This window comes from Triticum aestivum, chromosome 4D (assembly GCF_018294505.1).
Source record: "Triticum aestivum cultivar Chinese Spring chromosome 4D, IWGSC CS RefSeq v2.1, whole genome shotgun sequence".
NCBI lineage: Eukaryota > Viridiplantae > Streptophyta > Magnoliopsida > Poales > Poaceae > Triticum > Triticum aestivum.
This window is the reverse complement of record NC_057805.1, coordinates 284,189,093-284,212,079: the sequence shown is the minus strand read 5'-3', so window position 1 is coordinate 284,212,079 and position 22,987 is coordinate 284,189,093. Positions and strand designations below refer to the sequence as shown.

The following is a 22,987-nucleotide window of genomic DNA, read 5'->3' as shown; positions in this document are numbered from 1 at the left end:
ATGACCTAAGGTTTATCAATCCGTGGGAGGCATAGGTTGAAGATGGTCTCTCTCAAACAACCCTGCAACCAAATAACAAAGAGTCTCTTTTGTCCCCAACACACCCAATACAATGGTAAATTGTATAGGTGCACTAGTTCGGCGAAGAGATGGTGATACAAGTGCAATATGGATGGTAGATATAGGTTTTTGTAATCTGAAATTATAAAAACAACAAGGTAACTAATGATAAAAGTGAGCGTAAACGGTATTGCAATGCTAGGAAACAAGGCCTAGGGTTCATACTTTCACTAGTGCAAGTTCTCTCAACAATAATAACATAATTGGATCATATAACTATCCCTCAACATGCAACAAAGAGTCACTCCAAAGTCACTAATAGCGGAGAACAAACGATGAGATTATTGTAGGGTACGGAACCACCTCAAAGTTATCCTTTCTAATCGATCTATTCAAGAGTCCGTAGTAAAATAACACGAAGCTATTCTTTCCGTTCGATCTATCATAGAGTTCGTACTAGAATAACACCTTAAGACACAAATCAACCAAAAACCTAATGTCACCTAGATACTCCAATGTCACCTCAAGTATCCGTGGGTATGATTATACGATATGCATCACACAATCTCAGATTCATATATTCAACCAACACAAAGAACTTCAAAGAGTTCCCCATAGTTTCTACCGAAGAGTCAAGATGAAAACGTGTGCCAACCCCTATGCATAAGTTCACATTGTTACGGAACCCGCAAGTTGATCACCAAAACATACATCAAGTAGATCACGTGATATCCCATTGTCACCACAGATAAGCACATGCAAGACATACATCAAGTGTTCTCAAATCCTTAAAGACTCAATCTGATGAGATAACTTCAAAGGGAAAACTCAATCCATTACAAGAGAGTAGAGGGGGAGAAACATCATAAGATCCAACTATAATAGCAAAGCTCGCGATACATCAAGATTGTACCACCTCAAGAACACGAGAGAGAGAGAGAGAGAGATCAAGCACATAGCTACTGGTACATACCCTCAGCCCCGAGGGTGAACTACTCCCTCCTCGTCATGGAGAGCGCCGGGATGATGAAGATGGCCACCGGAGAGGGATCCCCCCCCCCTCCGGCAGGGTGCCGAAACTGGTCTAGATTGGTTATCGGTGGCTACAGAGGCTTGCGGCAGCGGAACTCCCGATCTAGGTTATGTTCTGGGGGTTTCTATATATATAAGAGGTTTTGGTGTCGTGAACAAGTCAGGGGGGTCTCCGAGGCGGCCACGAGGTTGGGGGGCACGCCCCCCACCCTCGTGGGTACCTCGGGACTCTTCTGGCCCATCTCCGATACTCCGTGGGCTTCTTCTGGTCCCAAAATAATCTCCGTGAAGTTTTAGGTCAATTGGACTCCGTTTGGTTTTCCTTTTCTGCGAAACTCAAAAACAAGGAAAAAACAGAAACTGGCACTGGGCTCTAGGTTAATAGGTTAGTCACAAAAATCATATAAAATAGCATATAAATGTATATAGAACATCCTAGATGGATAATATAATAGCATGGAACAATCAAAAAATTATAGATACGTTGGAGACGTATCAGCATCCCCAAGCTTAATTCCTGCTCGTCCTCGAGTAGGTAAATGATAAAAACAGAATTTTTGATGTGGACTGCTACATAACATAATTTTCAATGTAATTTTATTTATTGTGGCATGAATATACAGATCCATAAGATTCAAAATAAAATTTTAATATTGACATAAAAATAAGAATACTTCAAGCATACTAATAAAGCAATCATGTCTTCTCAAAATAACATGGCCGAAGAAAGTTATCCCTACAAAATCATATAGTCTGGCTATGATCTATCTTCATCACACAAAATATTTAAATCATGCACAACCCCGATGACAAGCCAAGCAATTGTTTCATACTTTTGATGTTCTCAAAAAATTTCAATTTTCACGCAATACATGAGTGTGTGCCATGGACATAGCACTATATGTGGAATAGAATGGTGGTTGTGGAGAAGACAAAAAGGAGAAGATAGTCTCACATCAACTAGGCATATCAACGGGCTATGGAGATGCCCATCAATAGATATCAGTGTGAGTGAGTAGGGATTGCCATGCAACGGATGCACTAGAGCTATAAGTGTATGAAAGCTCAAAAAGAAACTAAGTGGGTGTGCATCCAACTCGCTTGCTCACGAAGACCTAGGGCATTTTGAGGAAGCCCATCATGGGAATATACAAGCCAAGTTCTATAATGAAAGATTCCCACTAGTATATGGAAGTGACAACATAGGAGAATCTCTATCATGAAGATCATGGTGCTACTTTGAAGCACAAGTGTGGTAAAAGGATAGTAGCATTGCCCCTTCTCTCCTCTTCTCTAATTTTTTTGGGCCTTCTCTTCTTCTTTTTTGGCCTCATTTTTTTATTTTTCGTCCCGAGCCTCATCCCGACTTGTGGGGGAATCATAGTCTCCATCATCCTTTCCTCACTGGGACAATGCTCTAATAATGATGATCATCACACTTTTATTTACTTACAACTCATGAATTACAACTCGATACTTAGAACATAATATGACTCTATGTGAATGCCTCCGGCGGTGTACCGGGATAAGCAATGAATCAGGAGTGGCATGTATGAAATAATTATGAATGTGGCTTTGCCACAAATACGATGTCAACTACATGATCATGCAAAGCAATATGACAATGATGAAGCGTGTCATAATAAACGGAACTGTGGAAAGTTGCATGGCAATATATCTCGGAATGGCTATGGAAATGCCATAATAGGTAGGTATGGTGGCTGTTTTGAGGAAGGTATAAGGTGGGTGTATGATACCGGCGAAAGGTGCGCGGTATTAGAGAGGCTAGCAATGGTGGAAGGGTGAGAGTGTGTATAATCCATGGACTCAACATTAGTCATAAAGAACTCACATACTTATTGCAAAAATCTATTAGTTATCGAAACGAAGTACTACGCGCATGCTCCTAGGGGGATAGATTGGTAGGAAAAGACCATCGCTCATCCCCGACCGTCACTCATAAGGAAGGCAATCAAAAAATAAATCTTGCTCCAACTTCATCACATAACGGTTCACCATACGTGCATGCTACGGGAATCACAAACTTTAACACAAGTATCTCTCAAATTCACAACTACTCCACTAGCATGACTCTAATATCACCATCTTCATATCTCAAAACAATCATAAAGAATCAAACTTCTCATAGTATTCAATGCGCTTTATATGAAAGTTTTTATTATATCCCTCTTGGATACCGGTCATATTAGGACTAAATTCATAACCAAAGCAAATTACCATGCTGTTCTAAAAGACTCTCAAAATAATATAAGTGAAGCATGAGAGTTCATCTATTTCTTAAAAATAAAACCACCGCCATGCTCTAAAAAGATATAAGTGAAGCACTAGAGCAAATGACAAACTACTCCGAAAGATATAAGTGAAGATCAATGAGTAGTCGAATAATTATGCAACTATGTGAATACTCTCTAACATTTAAGAATTTCACATCTTGGTATTTTATTCAAACATCAAGCAAAACAAAAGAAAATAAAATGATGCTCCAAGCAAAACACATATCATGTGGTGAATAAAAATATAGCTCCAAGTAAAGTTACCGATGAACGAAGACGAAAGAGGGGATGCCATCCGGGGCATCCCCAAGCTTAGGCTCTTGGTTGTCCTTGAATATTACCTTGGGGTGCCTTGGTCATCCCCAAGCTTAGGCTCTTGCCACTCCTTATTCCATAGTCCATCGAATCTTTACCCAAAACATGAAAACTTCACAACACAAAACTCAACAGAAAACTCGTAAGCTCCGGTAGTATAAGAAAATAAATCACCACTTAGGTACTGTTGTGAACTCATTATAAATCCATATTGGTGTAATATCTACTGTATTCCAACTTCTCTATGGTTCATACCCTCCGATACTACTCATAGATTCATCAAAATAAGCAAACGACACAATGAAAACAGAATCTGCCAAAAACAGAACAGTCTGTAGTAATCTGTATCAAACGTATACTTCTGGAACTCCAAAAATTCCTAAATAAATTGGTGGACCTGAGGAATTTGTCTAATAATCATCTGCAAAAATAATTAACCAAAATCACTCTCCAGTAAAAAATGGCAGCTAATCTCGTGACCGCTAAAGTTTCTGTTTTTTACAGCAAGATCATAAAGACTTCACCCAAGTCTTCCCAAAGGTTCTACTTGGCACAAACACTAATTAAAACATAAAAACACATCTAAACAGAGCCTATATAGATTAATTATTACTAAAAAGGATCAAAAATCAAAGAACAAAAATAAAATTGGGTTGCCCCCCAACAAGCGCTAACGTTTAACGCCCCTAGCTAGGCATGATGATTTCAATGATGCTCACATAAAAGATAAGAATTGAAACATAAAGAGAGCATCATGAAGAATATGACTAGCACATTTAAGTATAACCCACTTCCTATGCATAGGGATTTTCTGAGCAAACAACTTATGGGAACAATAATCAACTAGCATAGGAAGGCAAAACAAGCATAACTTCAAGATTTTCAACACACAGAGAGGAAACTTGATATTATTGCAATTCCTACAAACATATATTCCTCCCTCATAATAATTTTCAGTAGAATCATGAATGAATTCAACAATATAACCATCACATAAAGCATTCTTTTCATGATCTACAAGCATAGAAATTTTATTACTCTCCACATAAGCAAAATTCTTCTCATTCGGAATAGTGGGAGTATCATAAGAAACTCGAATACTATAAATTGTTTCCACATTAAAAGAGTAATGTTCAGAAAAAGGGTAATCGTAATCATGAAAAAATTTATAAATATAATCATCGCTACTTTTTATAGCATAAGTTTCATCACAATAATCATCATAAGTAGCAACTTTCTTCTCATCATAATCAATTGAAACCTCTTCCGAAATAGTGGATTCATCACTAAATAAAGTCATGACCTCTCCGAATCCACTTTCATAAATATTATAAGATTCAAAACCCTCCAAAATAGTGGGATCATTACTTCCTAAAGTTGACACTCTTCCAAACCCACTTTCATCAATATAACCATCATAAATAGGAGGCATGCTATCATCATAATAAATTTGCTCATCAAAACTTGGGAGGCTAAAAATGTCATCTTCATTAAACATTGCATCCCCAAGCTTGGGACAAACATTAATTGCAGCAAATATATTCTCAAACATGTCATTCTCATCAAACATAGCACCCCCAAGCTTGGGCCTTTTCATATCATAAGCATAATCACTCTCATCATTAATAATACGGATAGCACCAATAGTATAGCAATTATCATCATCACAATGAGTAATAGGAGCAATATCATTTGGGAGGGATACCTTTTTACCTTTGCTTCTCCGTCTTTTCTTTTTCTTCTTCACATCATGTGTGGGTTTAATCCTGTTTTTGGAGCTCCTTATTAATGAGATTGGTTGAATAGAAAGCTCCTCCTCGTCACCTGATTCATCATAAGAAAGAATAGGAGGATATTGGGAAATCTCTTCCCTTTCATTAGTATTCTCTTCATCCTCTATTTGTTTTCTTTTCTTTATGTAATTGACAATATAAGGATTTTCAATGCAATTCACCGCACAATACATAAAAATTTCTTCTAGATCAAAATCAAGAACTTTATCAAGGACAAATTCTGGCATATCCTTAGTTATACGTTTCATTTCTTCATAACCCAAAAGCAAACTAAGTTCATTATGATGTGCAAGGGAAATCAAGTCATCACAATTTTTGGACACGATACGATCATGAAACAATTTGCATTAGGGATTTAAATGATCACGTTCATTGCAAAGTTCACAAGGATAGCAAAGAAATTTTAAATTTTTAGCACAAGCATCTAGCCTCTCTTGCAACCATTTAGTTTCTAAATACTTATGCCTCTTGCAAAATCTATCTTCCCTATTTGGTGTGTACTTTCAAACTCTATGCACTCCACAAAAATTGACATGCTTATAAGAGACATTTTCATCATGACTAGTGCAATCATCATTAGTACTATGGATATTCAAAGAGTTCATACTAACAACACTGCAATCATGCTCATTATTCAAAGATTTAGTGCCAAACATTCTAATGCATTCTTCCTCTAGCAATTGAGCACAATTATCCTTCCCATCATTTTCACGAAAGACATTAAAAAGATGAAGCATATGAGGCACCCTTAATTCCATTTTTTGTAGTTTTCTTTTATAGACTAAACTAGTGATAAAACAAGAAACAAAAAGATTCGATTGCAAGATCTAAAGATATACCTTCAAGCACTCACCTCCCCGGCAACGGCGCCAGAAACTGCTTGATGTCTACTACGCAACCTTCCTCTTGTAGACGTTGTTGGGCCTCCAAGTGTAGAGGTTTGTAGGACAGTAGAAAATTTCCCTCAAGCGGATGACCTAAGGTTTATCAATCCGTGGGAGGCGTAGGTTGAAGATTGTCTCTCTCAAACAACCCTGCAACCAAATAACAAAGAGTCTCTTGTGTCCCCAACACACCCAATACAATGGTAAATTGTATAGGTGCACTAGTTCAGTGAAGAGATGGTGATACAAGTGCAATATGGATGGTAGATATAGGTTTTTGTAATCTGAAATTATAAAAACAGCAAGGTAACTAATGATAAAAGTGAGCGTAAACGGTATTGCAATGCTAGGAAACAAGGCCTAGGGTTCATACTTTCACTAGTGCAAGTTCTCTCAACAATAATAACATAATTGGATCATATAACTATCCCTCAACATGCAACAAAGAGTCACTCCAAAGTCACTAATAGCGGAGAACAAATGAAGAGATTATTGTAGGGTACGGAACCACCTCACAGTTATCCTTTCTGATCGATCTATTCAAGAGTTCGTAGTAAAATAACACGAAGCTATTCTTTCCGTTCGATCTATCATAGAGTTCGTACTAGAATAACACCTTAAGACACAAATCAACCAAAACCCTAATGTCACCTAGATACTCCAATGTCACCTCAAGTATCCATGGGTATGATTATACGATATGCATCACACAATCTCAGATTCATCTATTCAACCAACGCAAAGAACTTCAATGAGTGCCCCATTGTTTCTACCGAAGTGTCAAGACGAAAACATGTGCCAACCCCTATGCATAAGTTCACATTGTTACGGAACCCGCAAGTTGATCACCAAAACATACATCAAGTAGATCACGTGATATCCCATTGTCACCACAGATAAGCACATGCAAGACATACATGCGCCCAGAGGGGTAGGGCCCGCCCCCCACCCTCGTGGGTGCCTCGGGACTCTTCTGGCCCATCTCCGATACTCCATGGGCTTCTTCTGGTCCAAAAATAATCTCCGTGAAGTTTCAAGTCAATTGGACTCGGTTTGGTTTTCCTTTTCTGCGAAACTCAAAAACAAGGAAAAACAGAAAATGGCACTGGGCTCTAGGTTAATAGGTTAGTCACAAAAATCATATAAAATAGCATATAAAACATCCTAGATGGATAATATAATAGCATGGAACAATCAAAAATTATAGATACGTTGGAGACGTATCACCAGCCATGGACACATATATGATTTTACAACCCATTTTGGTGTAGTTTAACTTTGAATTATGCACCTTAAATGCATAAAAACTTAGTTAATGTATAGAAATGTCCAAACGAACCCCGAATAATATCAATTTTTTTACTACACTCCCGTAGTTGCATGTTCATTGCAGATAAAAGTTCTAGCAATTCAAACACCTTCCTTTGCCGCTATGACTCCATTATGTATTTCAAATCATGACGAAAAATCAGGTTGGTCAGACGCAATTTATTATCACCAAATGTGTGTGACGCAATACAAAATATCTCGGAGCACCGTCGGAGTATTATATGCCTTACCCGAGAAGTTTCATCGACTATGCGCGCAAGTTTTCTCACTGCACCGATCCAAAATTTTCGGCTTCCGTGGAAATATCTACCTCCCCGCCCCCTCCCCCTTACCAAAAGCCACATTTCCCCTGTTCCGCCTTCCTTTCCAAGTTCAAACCTTCACTCCTTGCTTGCGCACCACCTCCTTGTCGGCGACCCTCCTTCACGCTTCTCAGCCTCGTCGATCCATGCAGGTAATCCACACCTGACCCCCATCCTCCTCCTCCTTCCACATCCCCCATGCCCCGACCGCCGGCGTGACACCTTCCACCCAAATAACCGACCCCTCCCCCAAATAAGCGCCACCCTAAGCCATGGTGCACGCAATATAGCCAGGAGCTCAGGGAACATTTAGTAGCGGAGAAGCAAATCGTGGCGCACGTGCGTATGAGGTCGCGATGGCTGCCATTCATGCCGACCCCCAGATCTTGGAGGAGCACCTCACTATCGAAGGCACCATCGACGCCTCGCGCACCGACGTCGCGACGCAGTTGGCTGCTTTAAACGACAATTCATGGCGTTCTCTCGAGGCCACCGTCGGTGCCTTCGACGAAGACTATAAGGTGTTTTCTCTGCGTGCCCGTGCTTACCTCAACTCGAGAGCCAGCAGGTTGGTGCCCGGAGTGGCTCAGGTAACTCACCACTACGAGGAGGGCACCCACGATGTGGAGGCCTCTCCCTCTTCCATGTACAAGGAGCCAATCATCATCGATATATCCGACGATGAGGAGTATCTTGTCTTATTAGCTCACTATAAGGACCTATGTTTAGTTAGCTATCTACGTCGGTTAAGCATGCTCGGTTTACCCGTTGCATGTGTTGCTCCTGCCTTTCCTTATCAAATTCTAGTGAATTGTCCTCTCTACTTTTACCATGCAATCTGTTGCTCTAGTGTATATGTTCTATATGTCATGCAATGTGGTGCTCACTTATTAACTGTTTGGCTAATTAATTGTCATGTTCAATTAACTGTTTGGTTCAATCCTACAATGTGATGTTCAATTCTTCAGGGTGCAATTTTGTATGGTCGTCCATGTGTGAAATAAATCGAATTTATCTGTACAAAATACATGAGAAAAAAATAGAATAGCTATATTTCCAAGTTGTGAAGCATGCTTGGTTTGCTTAACTGTCTGATCTTCTAGTATGTTATATATTATGCAATGTGGTGCTCAGTTAATGTTTGGTTCATTTGTTGTGGTGTTTAGTTAATTGTTTGGTTGAAGTCTGCAATGCGATGTTCAATTGTTGTGGGTACAATTTTGTATTGTTATGCATGTGAGGAATAAATTGAATTTGGTATACTAAATACATGAGAAACATATACAATTGCAACATTTCCTAGTTGTTAAGCATTCTTGGTTTTGGTAAATGGATTTTCCATGTGGCTCGAATTAATCTGCTGAATCTGCAATGTGTTTTTTTTCGTCAACATATTTTACTGATAGTATGCCAACCCTGACTTAACCTGATTAATGTCTACCTTATATGTGTTGCAAGGAAACAATGGGAAGCACTGATATTTACAATCGAGGTGTGCACATGCATGGTCCTTGTCTAATAGCACATTATTGTGCAATTGCGGGAACCATTCTAATATTTAGGTTTTTAACAATTTTGTCTTGCACATGTAGGTCCTGCTGTCAGAGGTTCTGACCCACTGTTCGACCCATTTTACATATGGGGAAATGAGTTGTCCATGAATATCAGCCAAGTCAAGAAACTAAGAAAGATTGTTAGGATAAAGAAACTAGCGATGCGGAACAGCAAGATTTTTGTCTGCAAAATGAAGAAGACATCAGTGCACCACATGATGGTACTAACTATTATACCTTGTCTTTTTTATTCCTTTGCGCCATTTCCAAATTTAGAGAAGATATTTATGCATATCTTTGTTTTCGGGCTTTTCCAAAGCAGTTCACTGATGATAACCTCTCAAACCACTTGTATGGTCAGGAGGCGAGGAAGCTATTCATACAACACCCATGGTACAATATTGAAGTCTTCCTTAAGAGGACGAACGATGGATGGCCAATCGTCCACAGGCATTGGCCTAAAGTTGCAAGGAGCTTCAACATCAATGAAGGCTCAATATTCGCCTTCCGCTTCAGCATTTTTCCAGATGAGATTCATCTGTCTATCTACCGTCTCTGATGCTAATTTCCAAAGGTTATAGATGTTGCATGTGAAACTTGGTGTTGGTGCAGTTGTGTAATGGGGTAGCTAGCTATATGCCTAAATGGTGTAACTGCGTGCTGAAGCTAAATGTATTCCAATGTATTTCAATTATGAAATCCTGGTTCCGTAATACGAAAATGAAATATATTATGTGCTCAATATGAAATGTCAATTTGATTAATAAATGGATTACTAATAATAGGCCAATTAGCATGCTAATTGGGTTTTTTCTATTGCAAACGGTTATTGAGAAAACACTGTGGGTGATGACGTCAGACAACGCACACAGTTTCTAGAAAGAAAACGTGTTGGATCAATGAACAATCACACACGACTTCCTCTTGAAAACTGTTTGCGTTATGCCACTATGCGCAAACGTTTACCACATCAAAAGTGTTTGTGATGGACATCCTATGCCACACAGTTTCTTCTACACACCATGTGTGATGCATTCAATAATGAAAACGGTAAAATTGTTAATATCATCAGCAATGACGATGCTATCACAAACGATTTAATGGGGAAAATTGTGTGTGATGTACCTATGAACGGAAACGTTTTCCCTGGATTGACTGTGTGGGATGTACAAACGAGAGGAAGCGTACTTCTTGGATTGACTATGTGGGATGTACATACGAACGGAAACGTATTCCTTGGATTGACCGTGTGGAATGTACATACGAACAAAGTAATTTGTCTGGGACTGACTGTGTGGGATGTACTTACGACCGAAAACGATTGGACCTATATAATTGTATTTTTTTACACAATTGTACGTATAACCATATTTGATAGCTCCCCATCGCAAACGAGCTCATTTTGCCCAGCGTGTGTGACCGGAGGTCCTATCCCCGACGGTTGTGGGTGGTGTGGGAAGGACCCCCCCTATCTCCCACACTCACTAGGCGACGGTTCCAAACGCCATCGCGGAAAAGGGTTAAAAAACCGTTTGTATAGCACCTCGCTGTAACAATGTAGATGCATGCTGGATAGCGGTCGATGTGTGGAGTAATAGTAGTAGATGCAGGCAGGAGTCGGTCTACTAATCTTGGACGTGATGTCTATATATTGATCATTTCCTTGGATATCGTCATAATTATTCGATCTTCTATCAATTGCCAACAGTAATTTGTTTACCCACCGTGTGCTATTTCTTGAGAGAAGCCACTAGTAAAATCTATGGCCCCCAGCTCTATTCTTTATCATATTTGCTTTCCGATCTATTATTTGCCAGTTTTATTTCCAGATCTATTATTCCAAAAACCCAAAAATACCTTGCTGCACTTTTTATTTGCATCTTTTACTTCGCGTTTTATCGAGATCTATTTATCCAATCTACCACAAATTTATCTATCTTTTTATCAGGGAGGATCAAATAGTCTCCCATCAACTTGCCAATTTCTGGCGCCGTTACCTACGAGGGATTGACAACCCCACTTATGCGTTGGGTTGCAAGTATTTGTTCTTTGTATGCAGGTACCGTTTACATAGTGTTGCTTGGTTCTCCTACTGGATTGATACCTTGGTTTCATAATTGAGGGAAATGCCTACTGTAGCTGTACTACATCATCCCTTCCTCTTTGGGGAAATACCGACGCAGTTTCAAGCGACACCAAAAGGAATTTCTGGCGTCGTTGCCGGGGAGATATCATCAACATCCATCAGGTTCCTAATCACAAATCACATCTCCTTGAAATTTACATTATTTGCCATTTGCCTCTCATTTTCATCTCCCCCACTTCACAAAAAATTGCCTTTTTATTAGCCTTCTTTTTCGTTCGCCCTTTTCTCGTTCGATCTTTTGTTTGCTTGAACCTGTCATCATGAGTGATTTTTGTATGGTAAAAATAGATGATGGCCTAACTCTTAAAATTGGACGATCTGGTAATCTGGATGCTAAAACTTTTGTTTTGGGGCAAGGGAATGTTATGGGAAAAGAACATATTCAAGAATTTTTTAATTGTGTTGGAAATTTGACTCTTGATGATGCTCCTATACTTAAAAGAACTAAATCTTATGCGGAAGCTATTTCAGCACTAGTTCTGAAACTTGAAAATAGATTTATTTGTACCCATCCTACCTTGCAAAGATTGTTTTATGAGCTACCCGTTATAAAGGATCATAAAGCTAAAAAGTTTGTTACCCTTGTTCTTATGAATGAATTTGATTACATAGTATGGGAAGCTAGGTAAATTTTTGATTTTTATGGTATGAGCCGTGAAACACCGGTGATAGATGAGATCCTTTATAATAGTGATTATATGTTGAGACACTTTCTTGGAAATATTTTTTATGAGAACCTTAAAAAGGAAATCCCCGTTTTAGATATAATCCAAAAGTTTTCAATGATGTTAATCAAAAATATTCTTGGATTGTGGCCTGAAATCAAAGGGGATACGTTGATGGGCAACTTGATAATGCTAAAATTTCTATGGATAATGTTTTTCAAGTTATTTTTTGCAAAACCTCCTGACAAAACACATTTATGGAAAATAAGAAGAAAGATGACAATACTTGAATCTATGCATTATGCCTAGCTAGGGGCATAAAACGATAGCGCTTGTCGGGAGGCAACCCAATGAATAAAAATTATTTTTGCCTTTTTCTTTCTGTTTTTGAGTGTTTGCACAATTATGCTACTGTTATCATTGTGTTTTTCATGTTTTAAGTAGTGTTTGTGCCAAGCAAAGCCTTTAGGATTATGTTTGGTGATAGTTGATTTGATCTTGCTGGCAAACAGAAACTTTTGCGTCCAGTAAAACAATTCTTAAAAATCACAGAAAGCGACAAAGAATTCTGATTTTTTTACACAAGATTGATATACAAATTTCCTACGTTGTGCTAATTTTTAAGAATTTTTGGAGTTAGATAAGTATGACTAAAATTCTCATCTTTATAGATTTTTCTGTTTTTGACAGATTATGTTTTCTTTGCATTATGTGCTTGTTTTAATAAATCTATGGATTGTATCGGGGGGTATAAGCCATGGTAAAGTTAGAATACAGTATATATAATGCAAAAACATAATATGAATGGGTTTTCAACAGTACTTAAAGCAAAGATTGGTTTTATTATACTAATGGATCTCACGAAGGTTTTGTCAAGTTTTGTGTGATTGAAGTTTTGAAGTTTTGGGTGAGATCTCGTTGGATGAAGGAATAAGGAGTGAAAAGAGCCTAAGCTTGGGGATGCACATGGCACCCCAAGTTAATATTCAAGTAGAACCAAGCAACTAAGCTTGGGGATGCCCTGGAAGGCATCCTGTCTTTCTTTTACAACCATTGTTAATTTTACTTGCAGCTATATTTTTATTCATCACATATCATGAGTTTTTCTTGGAGCGTCATGTATTATATGAGTATTTGCTTGTTTCGCTTTTTAGTTTGTGTCATCTATCCTTGCTGGACACACCTATTTGAGAGAGCCAAAATTATTCTATGATTTGTAGAATTGCTCTTTATGCTTCACTTTAAAAAAAATGCAATGATTTGTTAGAATTGCTCTTTATGCTTCACTTAAAAAAATTGAGCTCCGAAATTGCTCTAGTGCTTCGCTTATATCTTTTTGAGCATGGTGTGCATTAATAGTTTTGAAGAAATGCTCTCATACTTCACTTAGATTTATTTGAGAGTTAGCAAATTTTTGAAGAAATTCTCTCATGCTTCACTTATATTATTTTGAGAGATGAAATTGTTTGTGCTCATGTTCTCCACTTAAATTTGTTTGAGCTTATCAAAGGCAATTGCAACATATGAAATTAGTCCCAAAGTGATAGATATTCAAGAAGGATATAATAAAAAAATTCATGAAGATCATTGGACAAAATAAACTTGATTCTTTGTAATAGTTTTGAGATATGATGGTAGTGATATGTGAGTCATGTTGCTGAGTAATTATTATTTAGTAAGAATATTGGTGTTATGGTTTGTGGTTCCCTATGAAAGCACGAAAGTCAATAGTTATGCAATGAAATTATATCGTACTTGTGGTGCATTATTCGGTGTTAGTTATGCTTAATGCTCGCTTATGTGAATTTTCGTTTCTTGGTTGGTTGCTTCTCAATCTTTTTGCTAACCTTCATTTGTACTAAGTAGAGATACTACTTGTGCATCCAAAATCCTTAAACCCAGTTTTGCCATATGAGTCCACTATACCTACCTATATACGGTATTTCTGTACCTTTCTAAGCAAATTCGTATGTGCCATCTCTAATTTTTCAAAATGAATTTCCTTTTTTTGTGCTTGTACCGCTCATGAAGCGGCAGGGGGTGGCCAATATTTTCCATGCTAGATGTGTTATTCTCAAGATGAGTGTTTATTCACTTACCATTGCACGAGAGTACAGTTGTAATAGGGATGCTGAGTCCTGAAATGAAAAAGAAATTTACTTTATGTTTTCAAATAGTAAATTCCTTGGAAAGTTTTGGTATGGACGGTACCCGTGGATATGTCTAGCCTGGAGTGTGAAAGTATGGTGGAAAAAGGAATAAACTTTATTTTATGTCTGAGAACCACCTATGATATATCTAGCATGGAAAGTGTTGGGAATTACTCGGTCATTTCCGTTGATGGGAAAAGTATGCCTCTCAAAAAATTTATCTCTCAATTTAAGCTTTGAGCTATGGAACCTCTACAAATCCCTACTCCCCTCTATGAAGGGCCTATCTATTTACCTTATGCAATTTTCATTTTTATTTGAGTCTCCATCTTCTCTTATAAAGCACCAACTAGGGAGCAATGTGATCATACTTGAGCATTGGATGTAGCTAATATGCGGTGTGTTTCATGAATGGATCAATGATTGCGCATGATGGGCTAGTGATAACTTTCTTTAGTGTTGATATTTTGAAAGACATAGTTGCTTGTTGATATGCTTGAGTATTGAAATCTTCATGTCAAAACTAGACTATTACATTGAACCATATAAAAGACCAAATGTCCATGATACAAAAGAAAAGAATATGTGATGAACATGTTAGGCAGCATTCCACACACTACAAGAAATATGTCAACTTGTGACCCTCACTATTAGTCACTGAAAGGTCATTGATTTTCATTTGCGGCCTTTTTTTAACAAAAAACAGAAGGTCAAAAGCTGGCAGTCGTAAACTAAAATTAACGACCTTCTTTGTGAGAAGGTCGTGGAATTCCACGACCAAAACAAAAGGTCGTTGATTCCATGACCTTCTGTTTTGATCGCTAGCTCTCTGCCCAGGCCACGTCGAATCCGACGTGGCAAGCTGACATGGCAAAATTGCGACCAAATGAAAAGGTCGTTGACAAGAATCAGCCCGGTCCAATTCGACGTTTTACATGGGTCGAGCCCAACAATTCAGCCTTTTTATATATTTTTTTTTGAAATTTTGGTCGGCTTCACAGGCCAAGCCCAACATTATAGCCTTTTTATTTTGGGTCGTGGCCTTTTTAGTCCATAGATTTTTTTTTGCCCATTATATATTGGAGCTGGTTCCACTACTCAGCCAGGCCTCACATGCCATAATCTCATACATTGGTCCCACACGTCAATTATTTCAACATTGCTCAGATTATTTTGATAAGTGGATCCCACTTGTCAGGTTTCCATTTCACACATTTTTAAATCACTATTTCAAACAAAACAGAACAAACATAATTTGTCAAATAACAGTAAATCTGTTCCGATGTCACAATCTATTACAGTCAAGCGGAACAAACAAATCTCTGGCACGTGAATACAAATAACAGTAAATCCGTTCCAATGTCACAATCTCTACAGTATCACAATGCATCACAGCTTTGCACTTGGCTTCATGGCTTTGCACTTCAAATTTGTCCTAGCTCTCCTGTAAAAGAGTGAACACAAAGGCTACCAGCATTAGTGTACTGCTACTGAGGCCAGAACCAAACAATTGCAATGGCAACACTAATGTAAACAGCAAAGTAGATCTACCCACTAGTACGTTCCAGCCTCACCTTTCCCTTCCTGAATTTGGACACTATCATGCAATACTATAAAGGGCAAATAAAACAACATACTTGCATAGTGAAATGTTTGCTTTTACAGATCTTATAGAATAATTTGTTTATGCCAAAAATGCATCAGTTTGTACAATACTAGAAAGGGCAAATAAAACAACAGACTTGCATACGGCAAATAACACACATTAACCTGCTGTTGTTCTACACTTCAACTACCACATTCAAGCTCATGTTAGGCACCACCAACACTAACCTACAGGTACCAGCATGGTATATTGGTACAAGTGCAGGTCATGCAATGAACATCACTGTAATACATTCACCTGAAGAAAAGTACAATACTATTCTACTACTGCGGCCATCCATTCTACTACAGGGGAGTTAATATAACCCAATTATAATAGACGATTATATCACAGCAAAATTAACAAGGTACTGCATCAGCCTTGAAAAAAGGATAGCAATAAGACAATGATATAAAGGAACAACTCAACAATTTACTAACAATAGCCAATGCTTGCAGACACTGGTACTGCAAGGTTAAATGAATCTATCTTTTCAAATGTTCAACCCTGTCAAAAACTCTACAATGGCTTAAATAATGTCGCCACCATCCATTACAAAGAAAGTGGATTACTTGCAGCAACACTAATCCCGCAAGCTGAAAGAGACGTGCAAACCGAAGCCTAACATAGTCAAGTCGGGGACAGGCGGCAATCCCTTATTCGATAAAGAATGCCATGAGCATACATTTAGAGTGTGGGCAAGCATAAAAAAATCCAATATGGATAATAAGTCTAACAGCGATGGTGGGCGTCATCCTTGCCTTGGCTAGTTAAAACTAAGAGCAGCAGAGCAAATATGTGTATTACACAGACAAACAGGGGTGCTGCTGTTGGGTTGCCACATCAAAGAGCCAGGTTTATTACTGCTAAAAAAATACTTAACGGCCACAACGAATTATTATCAAAGGAATGGCAACAAATCTAAGGGTTTATTTTTGGCAAAATATCCAAGGTTGAGAATGCAAAAATGCAAAAAAAAACCGATCTACTATAGTTGTTTAACCATCACCACACTAGCATACATGTGTTCAAGAGATCCGTTCAATCAAAGAATTGAAGACAGATAAAAGAAAGAGAAATGTTTCGTTCTGTTAAGAAGTATACTCCAAGCTATATCTGAATTGTGATGAAATGCATAGGTCCAACCGATGACTACACAGCAGTAACTACTTCAGACATTTGCCAGAGAAATGTTCATCTTTTTTATTCTTCAAAGACGTAAAAAGAAATGACTACACAGCACCAACAATAGTAGACTCTCACCCACCTAGAACTAGATCAACCAAGCATCAGTTTTTAAAAGCTCAGTTTAAGATACTTCAACGACGAAAAATCTTAGTAGCATCTCCCTGTAACACCATATGCTCAGTTGACAAACGATTCACATGCAACTCCTCTACATTATATCACACCAACACAGAGAGATGCATCTCTAGATGAGGAGCAAAAACACGTTGATGGCATGCTAGGCATCAGTTTTAAAAAAGCTTGATTTTAGATCATCAGAGACCGGAAAGGCGGCAGCAGTCTAAATGTTTCACATCCTCTTCCCAGTACGACATCATCATCGTCACAGAAATTCCCTAAACAGTCAGCTATCCATGCAGGAACATTAATTATCCTTAGAGCTAGAGGTGCATCTTGAAGGATGCATGTCAACAGCTAGCAAAGTGTAGCATATTGAAGCATGCTTGTCGTGTACCTTCCATTAGAGCAGCAGCCCGTAAGAAGCCCTTCATCGTCTGTCAACAATAGTGGATTCCCTGTAGTAAGCAACAACCAAGACAATGAGAGATTCAGGGCCTGCAGAGAAACAGAGTTCAGACCATAGCAAATAAACATAGATGGATTACCCACCCTGTAGCTGCAGAGACCCAGCAGCAGCAATAGGTAGTAGAAGAAGAGGTCAGAGGCTTCCATAGCAACGACAGCTCCTTCCGAGCGGAGCAAGCACTCCCCTGATTGCATGCACAACATATGGTGTCAGAGATGAGCAAGGAGCTAAATAAAATACTTGCAGGAATAGACACACAGAAGCAGACCTTCATGCAATCCTCATTATGCAGAAACTACGGTAGCAGGTGGCATTCAGGATCAAAAGCATACAACTACAACAAAGCAGGGCATAATTCAGTTATAATCTGCACGACTGAAACTGCTCAAATTTTGGTCCTAATCTGCAGGTATGCAGCACGCATGAGTGACCACAGAGCATACGACCACAGTAAAACAGGGGAGCAATTCAGTTCTAGTAGATCAGATCTTGAACAAGAGCTACTCCTACTCTGGACTGGAGTGGCAAATGCAGGGACGAACCTGTTGAGCAGCGAGGCGCGCGATGGAGGCGGGGATCTGGCCAGAGAAGGCGTTGTCGCGGAGCTTGAGCGAGATGAGGAAGCGGCAGTTGGCGAGCTCGGAGGGGACCGGGCCGGTGAGGCCGTTGCCGCAGAGGTCGAGGTTGACGACGAAGGGGATCCAGTCGCAGAGCGCGGGGGGTATCTGGCCCTCGAGCGCGTTGGAGGAGAGGTCAACCGTGTTGACGGAGCGGCAGTACTGGAGCGCGGGCGGGATTCTGCCCTGGAGGCCGAAGCCGGAGAGGGACACGGCGAGGATGCGCGACTCCTGCGGGTTCCAGCAGGAGAACGCCGGAGAAGTCGCAGACAGCACTGTGACGCCCCCAATTCAATCGTACACTAATGCACGCAAATGTGTACGATCAAGATCAGGGACTCACGGGAAGATATCACAACACAACTCTACAACATAAATAAGTCATACAAGCATCATAATACAAGCCAGGGGCCTCGAGGGCTCGAATACAAGTGCCCGATCATAGACGAGTCAGCGAAAGCAACAATATCTGAGTACAGACATAAGTTAAACAAGTTTGCCTTAAGAAGGCTAGCACAAAAGTAGCAACGATCGACAAGGCAAGGCCTCCTGCCTGGGACCTCCTAACTACTCCTCGAAGCCGAACTCCATGTAGAATCATCCTTGGGATCTCTAGCTCCTGGACTCCAGCATCTGGTTGCGACAACCAGGTATAGAAAGGGGAAAAGAGGGAGAAAAGCAACCGTGAGTACTCATCCAAAGAACTCGCAAGCAAGGAACTACACTACATATGCATGGGTATATGTGTAAAGGGCCATATCGGTGGACATGCAGAATGCCAGAATAAGAGGGGGATAGCTAATCCTGTCGAAGACTACGCTTCTGGCCACCTCCATCTTGCAGCATGTAGAAGAGAGTAGATGGTAAGTTCACCAAGTAGCATCGCATAGCATAATCCTACCCGGCGATCCCCTCCTCATCGCCCTGTTAGAGAGCGATCACTGGGTTGTATCTGGCACTTGGAAGGGTGTGTTTTTATTAAGTATCCGGTTCTAGTTGTCATAAGGTCAAGGTACAACTCCGGGTCATCCTTTTACCGACGGACACGGCTATTCGAATAGATAAACTTCCCTGCAGGGGTGCACCACATAACCCAACACGCTCGATCTCATTTGGCCGGACACACTTTCCTGGGTCATGCCCGGCCTCGGAAGATCAACACGTCGCAGCCCCACCTAGGCTCAACAGAGAGGTCAGCACGCCGGTCTAAATCCTATGCGCGTAGGGGTCTGGGCCCATCGCCCATTGCACACCTGCACGTTGCGAGGGCGGCCGGAAGCAGACCTAGCCTAGCAGGCGTTCCAGTCCAATCCGGCGCGCGCCGCTCAGTCGCTGACGTCACGAAGGCTTCGGCTGATACCACAACGTCGAGTGCCCATAACTGTTCCCGCGTAGTTGGTTAGTGTGTATAGGCCAGTGGCCAGACTCAGATCAAATACCAAGATCTCGTTAAGCGTGTTAATTGAAGTATCCGTGAACGCGGACCAGGGCCAGGCCCACCTCTCTCCTAGGTGGTCTCAACCTGCCCTGTCACTCCGCCACAAATAACAGTCGGGGGCCGTCGGGAACCCAGGCCCACCTCTACCGGGATGGAGCCACCTGTCCTTTCAGCCCCCTCATTAGAATCACTTGCGGGTACTCAACGAGCCGACCCGACTTTAGTCACCACATGTGTCATGTATATAAAGTATATAGTATATACCCGTGATCACCTCCCGAAGTGATCACGGCCCAGTAGTATAGCATGGCAGACGGACCAGAGTGTAGGGCCACTAATGGAACACTAGCATCCTATACTAAGCAGTAGGATAGCAGGTAAGGGTAACAACTGTAGCAACAATGACAGGCTATGCAGCAGAATAGGATTAACCGAAAGCAGTAACATGCTACACTACTCTAATGCAAGCTGTATAGAGAAGAATAGGCGATATCTGGTGATCAAGGGGAGGGGCTTGCCTGGAAGCTCTGTTGTACAGGGAGAAGGGTCGTCGGTGACGTAGTCGTACTCGGTGGCATCAGCGCCGGTCTCGGGGTCTACCGGAGAAGAAGAGGGGGGAAGAAACAGTAAATACGGAGCAAACAAAGCATCACAAAACATAACGATGCAATATGCGGTGCTAGGTATGCCCTAACGCGGTAGTAAGTGATACCGGCGAAGGAGGGAAACATCCGGGAAAGTATTCCCGGTGTTTCGCGTTTTCGGACAGATGAACCGGAGGGGGAAAGTTGCGTCTTTGCTATGCTAGGGATGTGTGGCAGATGAACGGGCTACGTATTCGGATTCGTCTCGTCGTTCTGAGCAACTTTCATGTACAAAGTTTTTCCATCCGAGTTACGGATTAAAAGATATGATTTTCAAAAGAATTTATTAATTTCTGGAATTTAATTAATTATTTAATGTAATTCGAAATTGGATTTATGACATCAGCATGATGTCATGCTGACGTCAACAGTCAACAGGGGTTGACTGGTCAACCTGACAAGGGGGTCCCACTGGTCAGTGACACATATTAATTAAACATATTAATTAACCTAATTAGGATTAATTAGGGGTGGGCCCCACTGTCATTGACTGATTAATTAATTAACTAACAGCTTAATTAGTTTAGTTATTTGATAAATTAGACATAATTAATTAAGTTAATTAATTTACTTAATTAATTAATTAATTAATTAATATTTTTACTTATTATTATTATTTAAATTCTTTTTTTGTTATTAAACGTTCTGGAGTGTGGGCCCCATGTCATAGGCACAGGGGCCATGGCGGGCGTGGGGCGTGGCGGGCGTGGGGCGTGCGGGCGCCCGCCCAGGCCAGTGGAGGCGTCGGGCGCCGGCGGCTGCAGCGAGGTGCGCCGGGCAGGAGGCGGCAGTGGGGAACGGCCACGAGTGGAGCGGTTGGGGCGGCGGCCATGGTGGAGCAGGGAGGCAGCGGGACGGTGTAGGATGGCGGCGGCCGTGAGCGGGCGCCGGAGCGCGTGCGGCGAGGGGCGCGACCGTGCTCGACCGCAAGGCAGAGATGGGGCGGAGGCGAGCGGACTGCACGGGCGCGAGGTGGACGAGCGCGGTGACCGCGGACGAAAGGAAGGGGAGGCGGAGGCCGAGGGCCTCACCGGCGTTTGCAGGGGCACATGGGCGTCGAGGCTCGGGGCGACCCATGGGGAGGAGGACGGGGACGATCGACGGAGACGGGGAGGCGGTCCGGGTCGCCGGCGTCGAGTGCGGCAGGGCGACGGGGTCGAGGGCGCGGCGCCGGAACGACGGCCTCGACTCGGGAGGAGGAGGAGGTGAGAAGGCGAGGCAACGGGGTCGAGGTGGCGACGGCGTAGGGCGTCGGGGCACCGGCGAGCGCGTCGAGTGGCGGGGACGAGGCGGCGATGGACGTCGACGGGCGATCCGGGCGGCGGCCTCGTCCTCCGATCCCGATCCAATCGGGGGAGAGAGGGGGGAGATATTTCGGGGGGAGTGGGGTGTCGGTGGGGGGTACGGGGTACGGGAGTGGGGGATAGGGGGAGTGGCGGGCGGTTGGTCCGGTTGGGCCGGTGGCCTGCTGAGCCTGAGCCCAGTGGGAGGGGTGTTAGCCCTTTTGTTTTTGTTTTTGTTTTTGTTTTTTTTTTGCTAGTTTGTTTTTCTCTTTTGTATTTTCTTTCTTTTGTTTATTTTCTTTTCTGTTTTATTTCATTTTAAATCATTTAGGAATTTTATAAAAATGTGTTTATTACACCATATTTACATATGCAAAATATGGCACCTCCCGAACAATTTTGTTTTAACTTTTGAAAAGTTTGACGTCTGACATTTATTTAAACTTTTGAATTTGAGAAGTTTTTGATCCAATGCGAGATTAGCAACAGTAACCGGGGTGACGTGGCATCGTTAACGTGGGATTACTGTAGCATGATTATCCGGGCGTCACAGGCACCCGCAGAGGTGTTGCTAGTCCAGGACGAGAGGTGGCCCTCGGGGTCCTTGAGGTCGCTTTTGACGTCGCGGAGGCACTTGGCGTCGTCCTCCTGCAGCAGAGTCGGACTGAGCGGCCCTGAGTAGCACAAGGAAGAATTGAGAGGAGGGAGCTCGGGGACCAGCAGAGGCACGTCCATCTTGTCCCCCCGAGTTCCAGCGACGATTGATCTTGGTGAGGCCCGGATCTGGACCCCTCCTCCGGCACGGCACGGCCCGGGCGAGCGGCTTCAGAGGGCACCGACCGCACGGCCGCGTCGTCGTCGTCGTCGACCACACAACAACGGAAGAAGCAGACGGAGCCGTGATCTACTACTAGGCTGTGCACCTGCGCGCATGCATTAGGGAGGGGAGGAAGGAAACCGCATCAGCAAAATCAAACCAAGCAACAGAGAGAGACCAGGAGGAAGAGAGAGAGGCGGACCTTGCATGGCGTCGATCACGGTGAGGGAGGTGGCGAGCAGCGCG

General features: G+C 41.7%; 1 protein-coding gene across 1 annotated transcript; it reads right to left on the bottom strand.

Moving 5' to 3' along the window:
• Positions 1 to 15,912: 15,912 nt before the first annotated feature.
• On the bottom strand, positions 15,913 to 22,659 carry LOC123096904 (inactive LRR receptor-like serine/threonine-protein kinase BIR2). Its single transcript, XM_044518700.1, has 6 exons — positions 22,476 to 22,659; positions 18,485 to 18,834; positions 18,183 to 18,237; positions 18,026 to 18,126; positions 17,871 to 17,971; positions 15,913 to 15,967 (listed from the first exon to the last, which is right to left on the bottom strand). Exons 1-6 carry the CDS (start codon positions 22,657 to 22,659, stop codon positions 15,913 to 15,915), a joined length of 846 nt encoding a protein of 281 aa, XP_044374635.1.
• Positions 22,660 to 22,987: the final 328 nt, after the last annotated feature.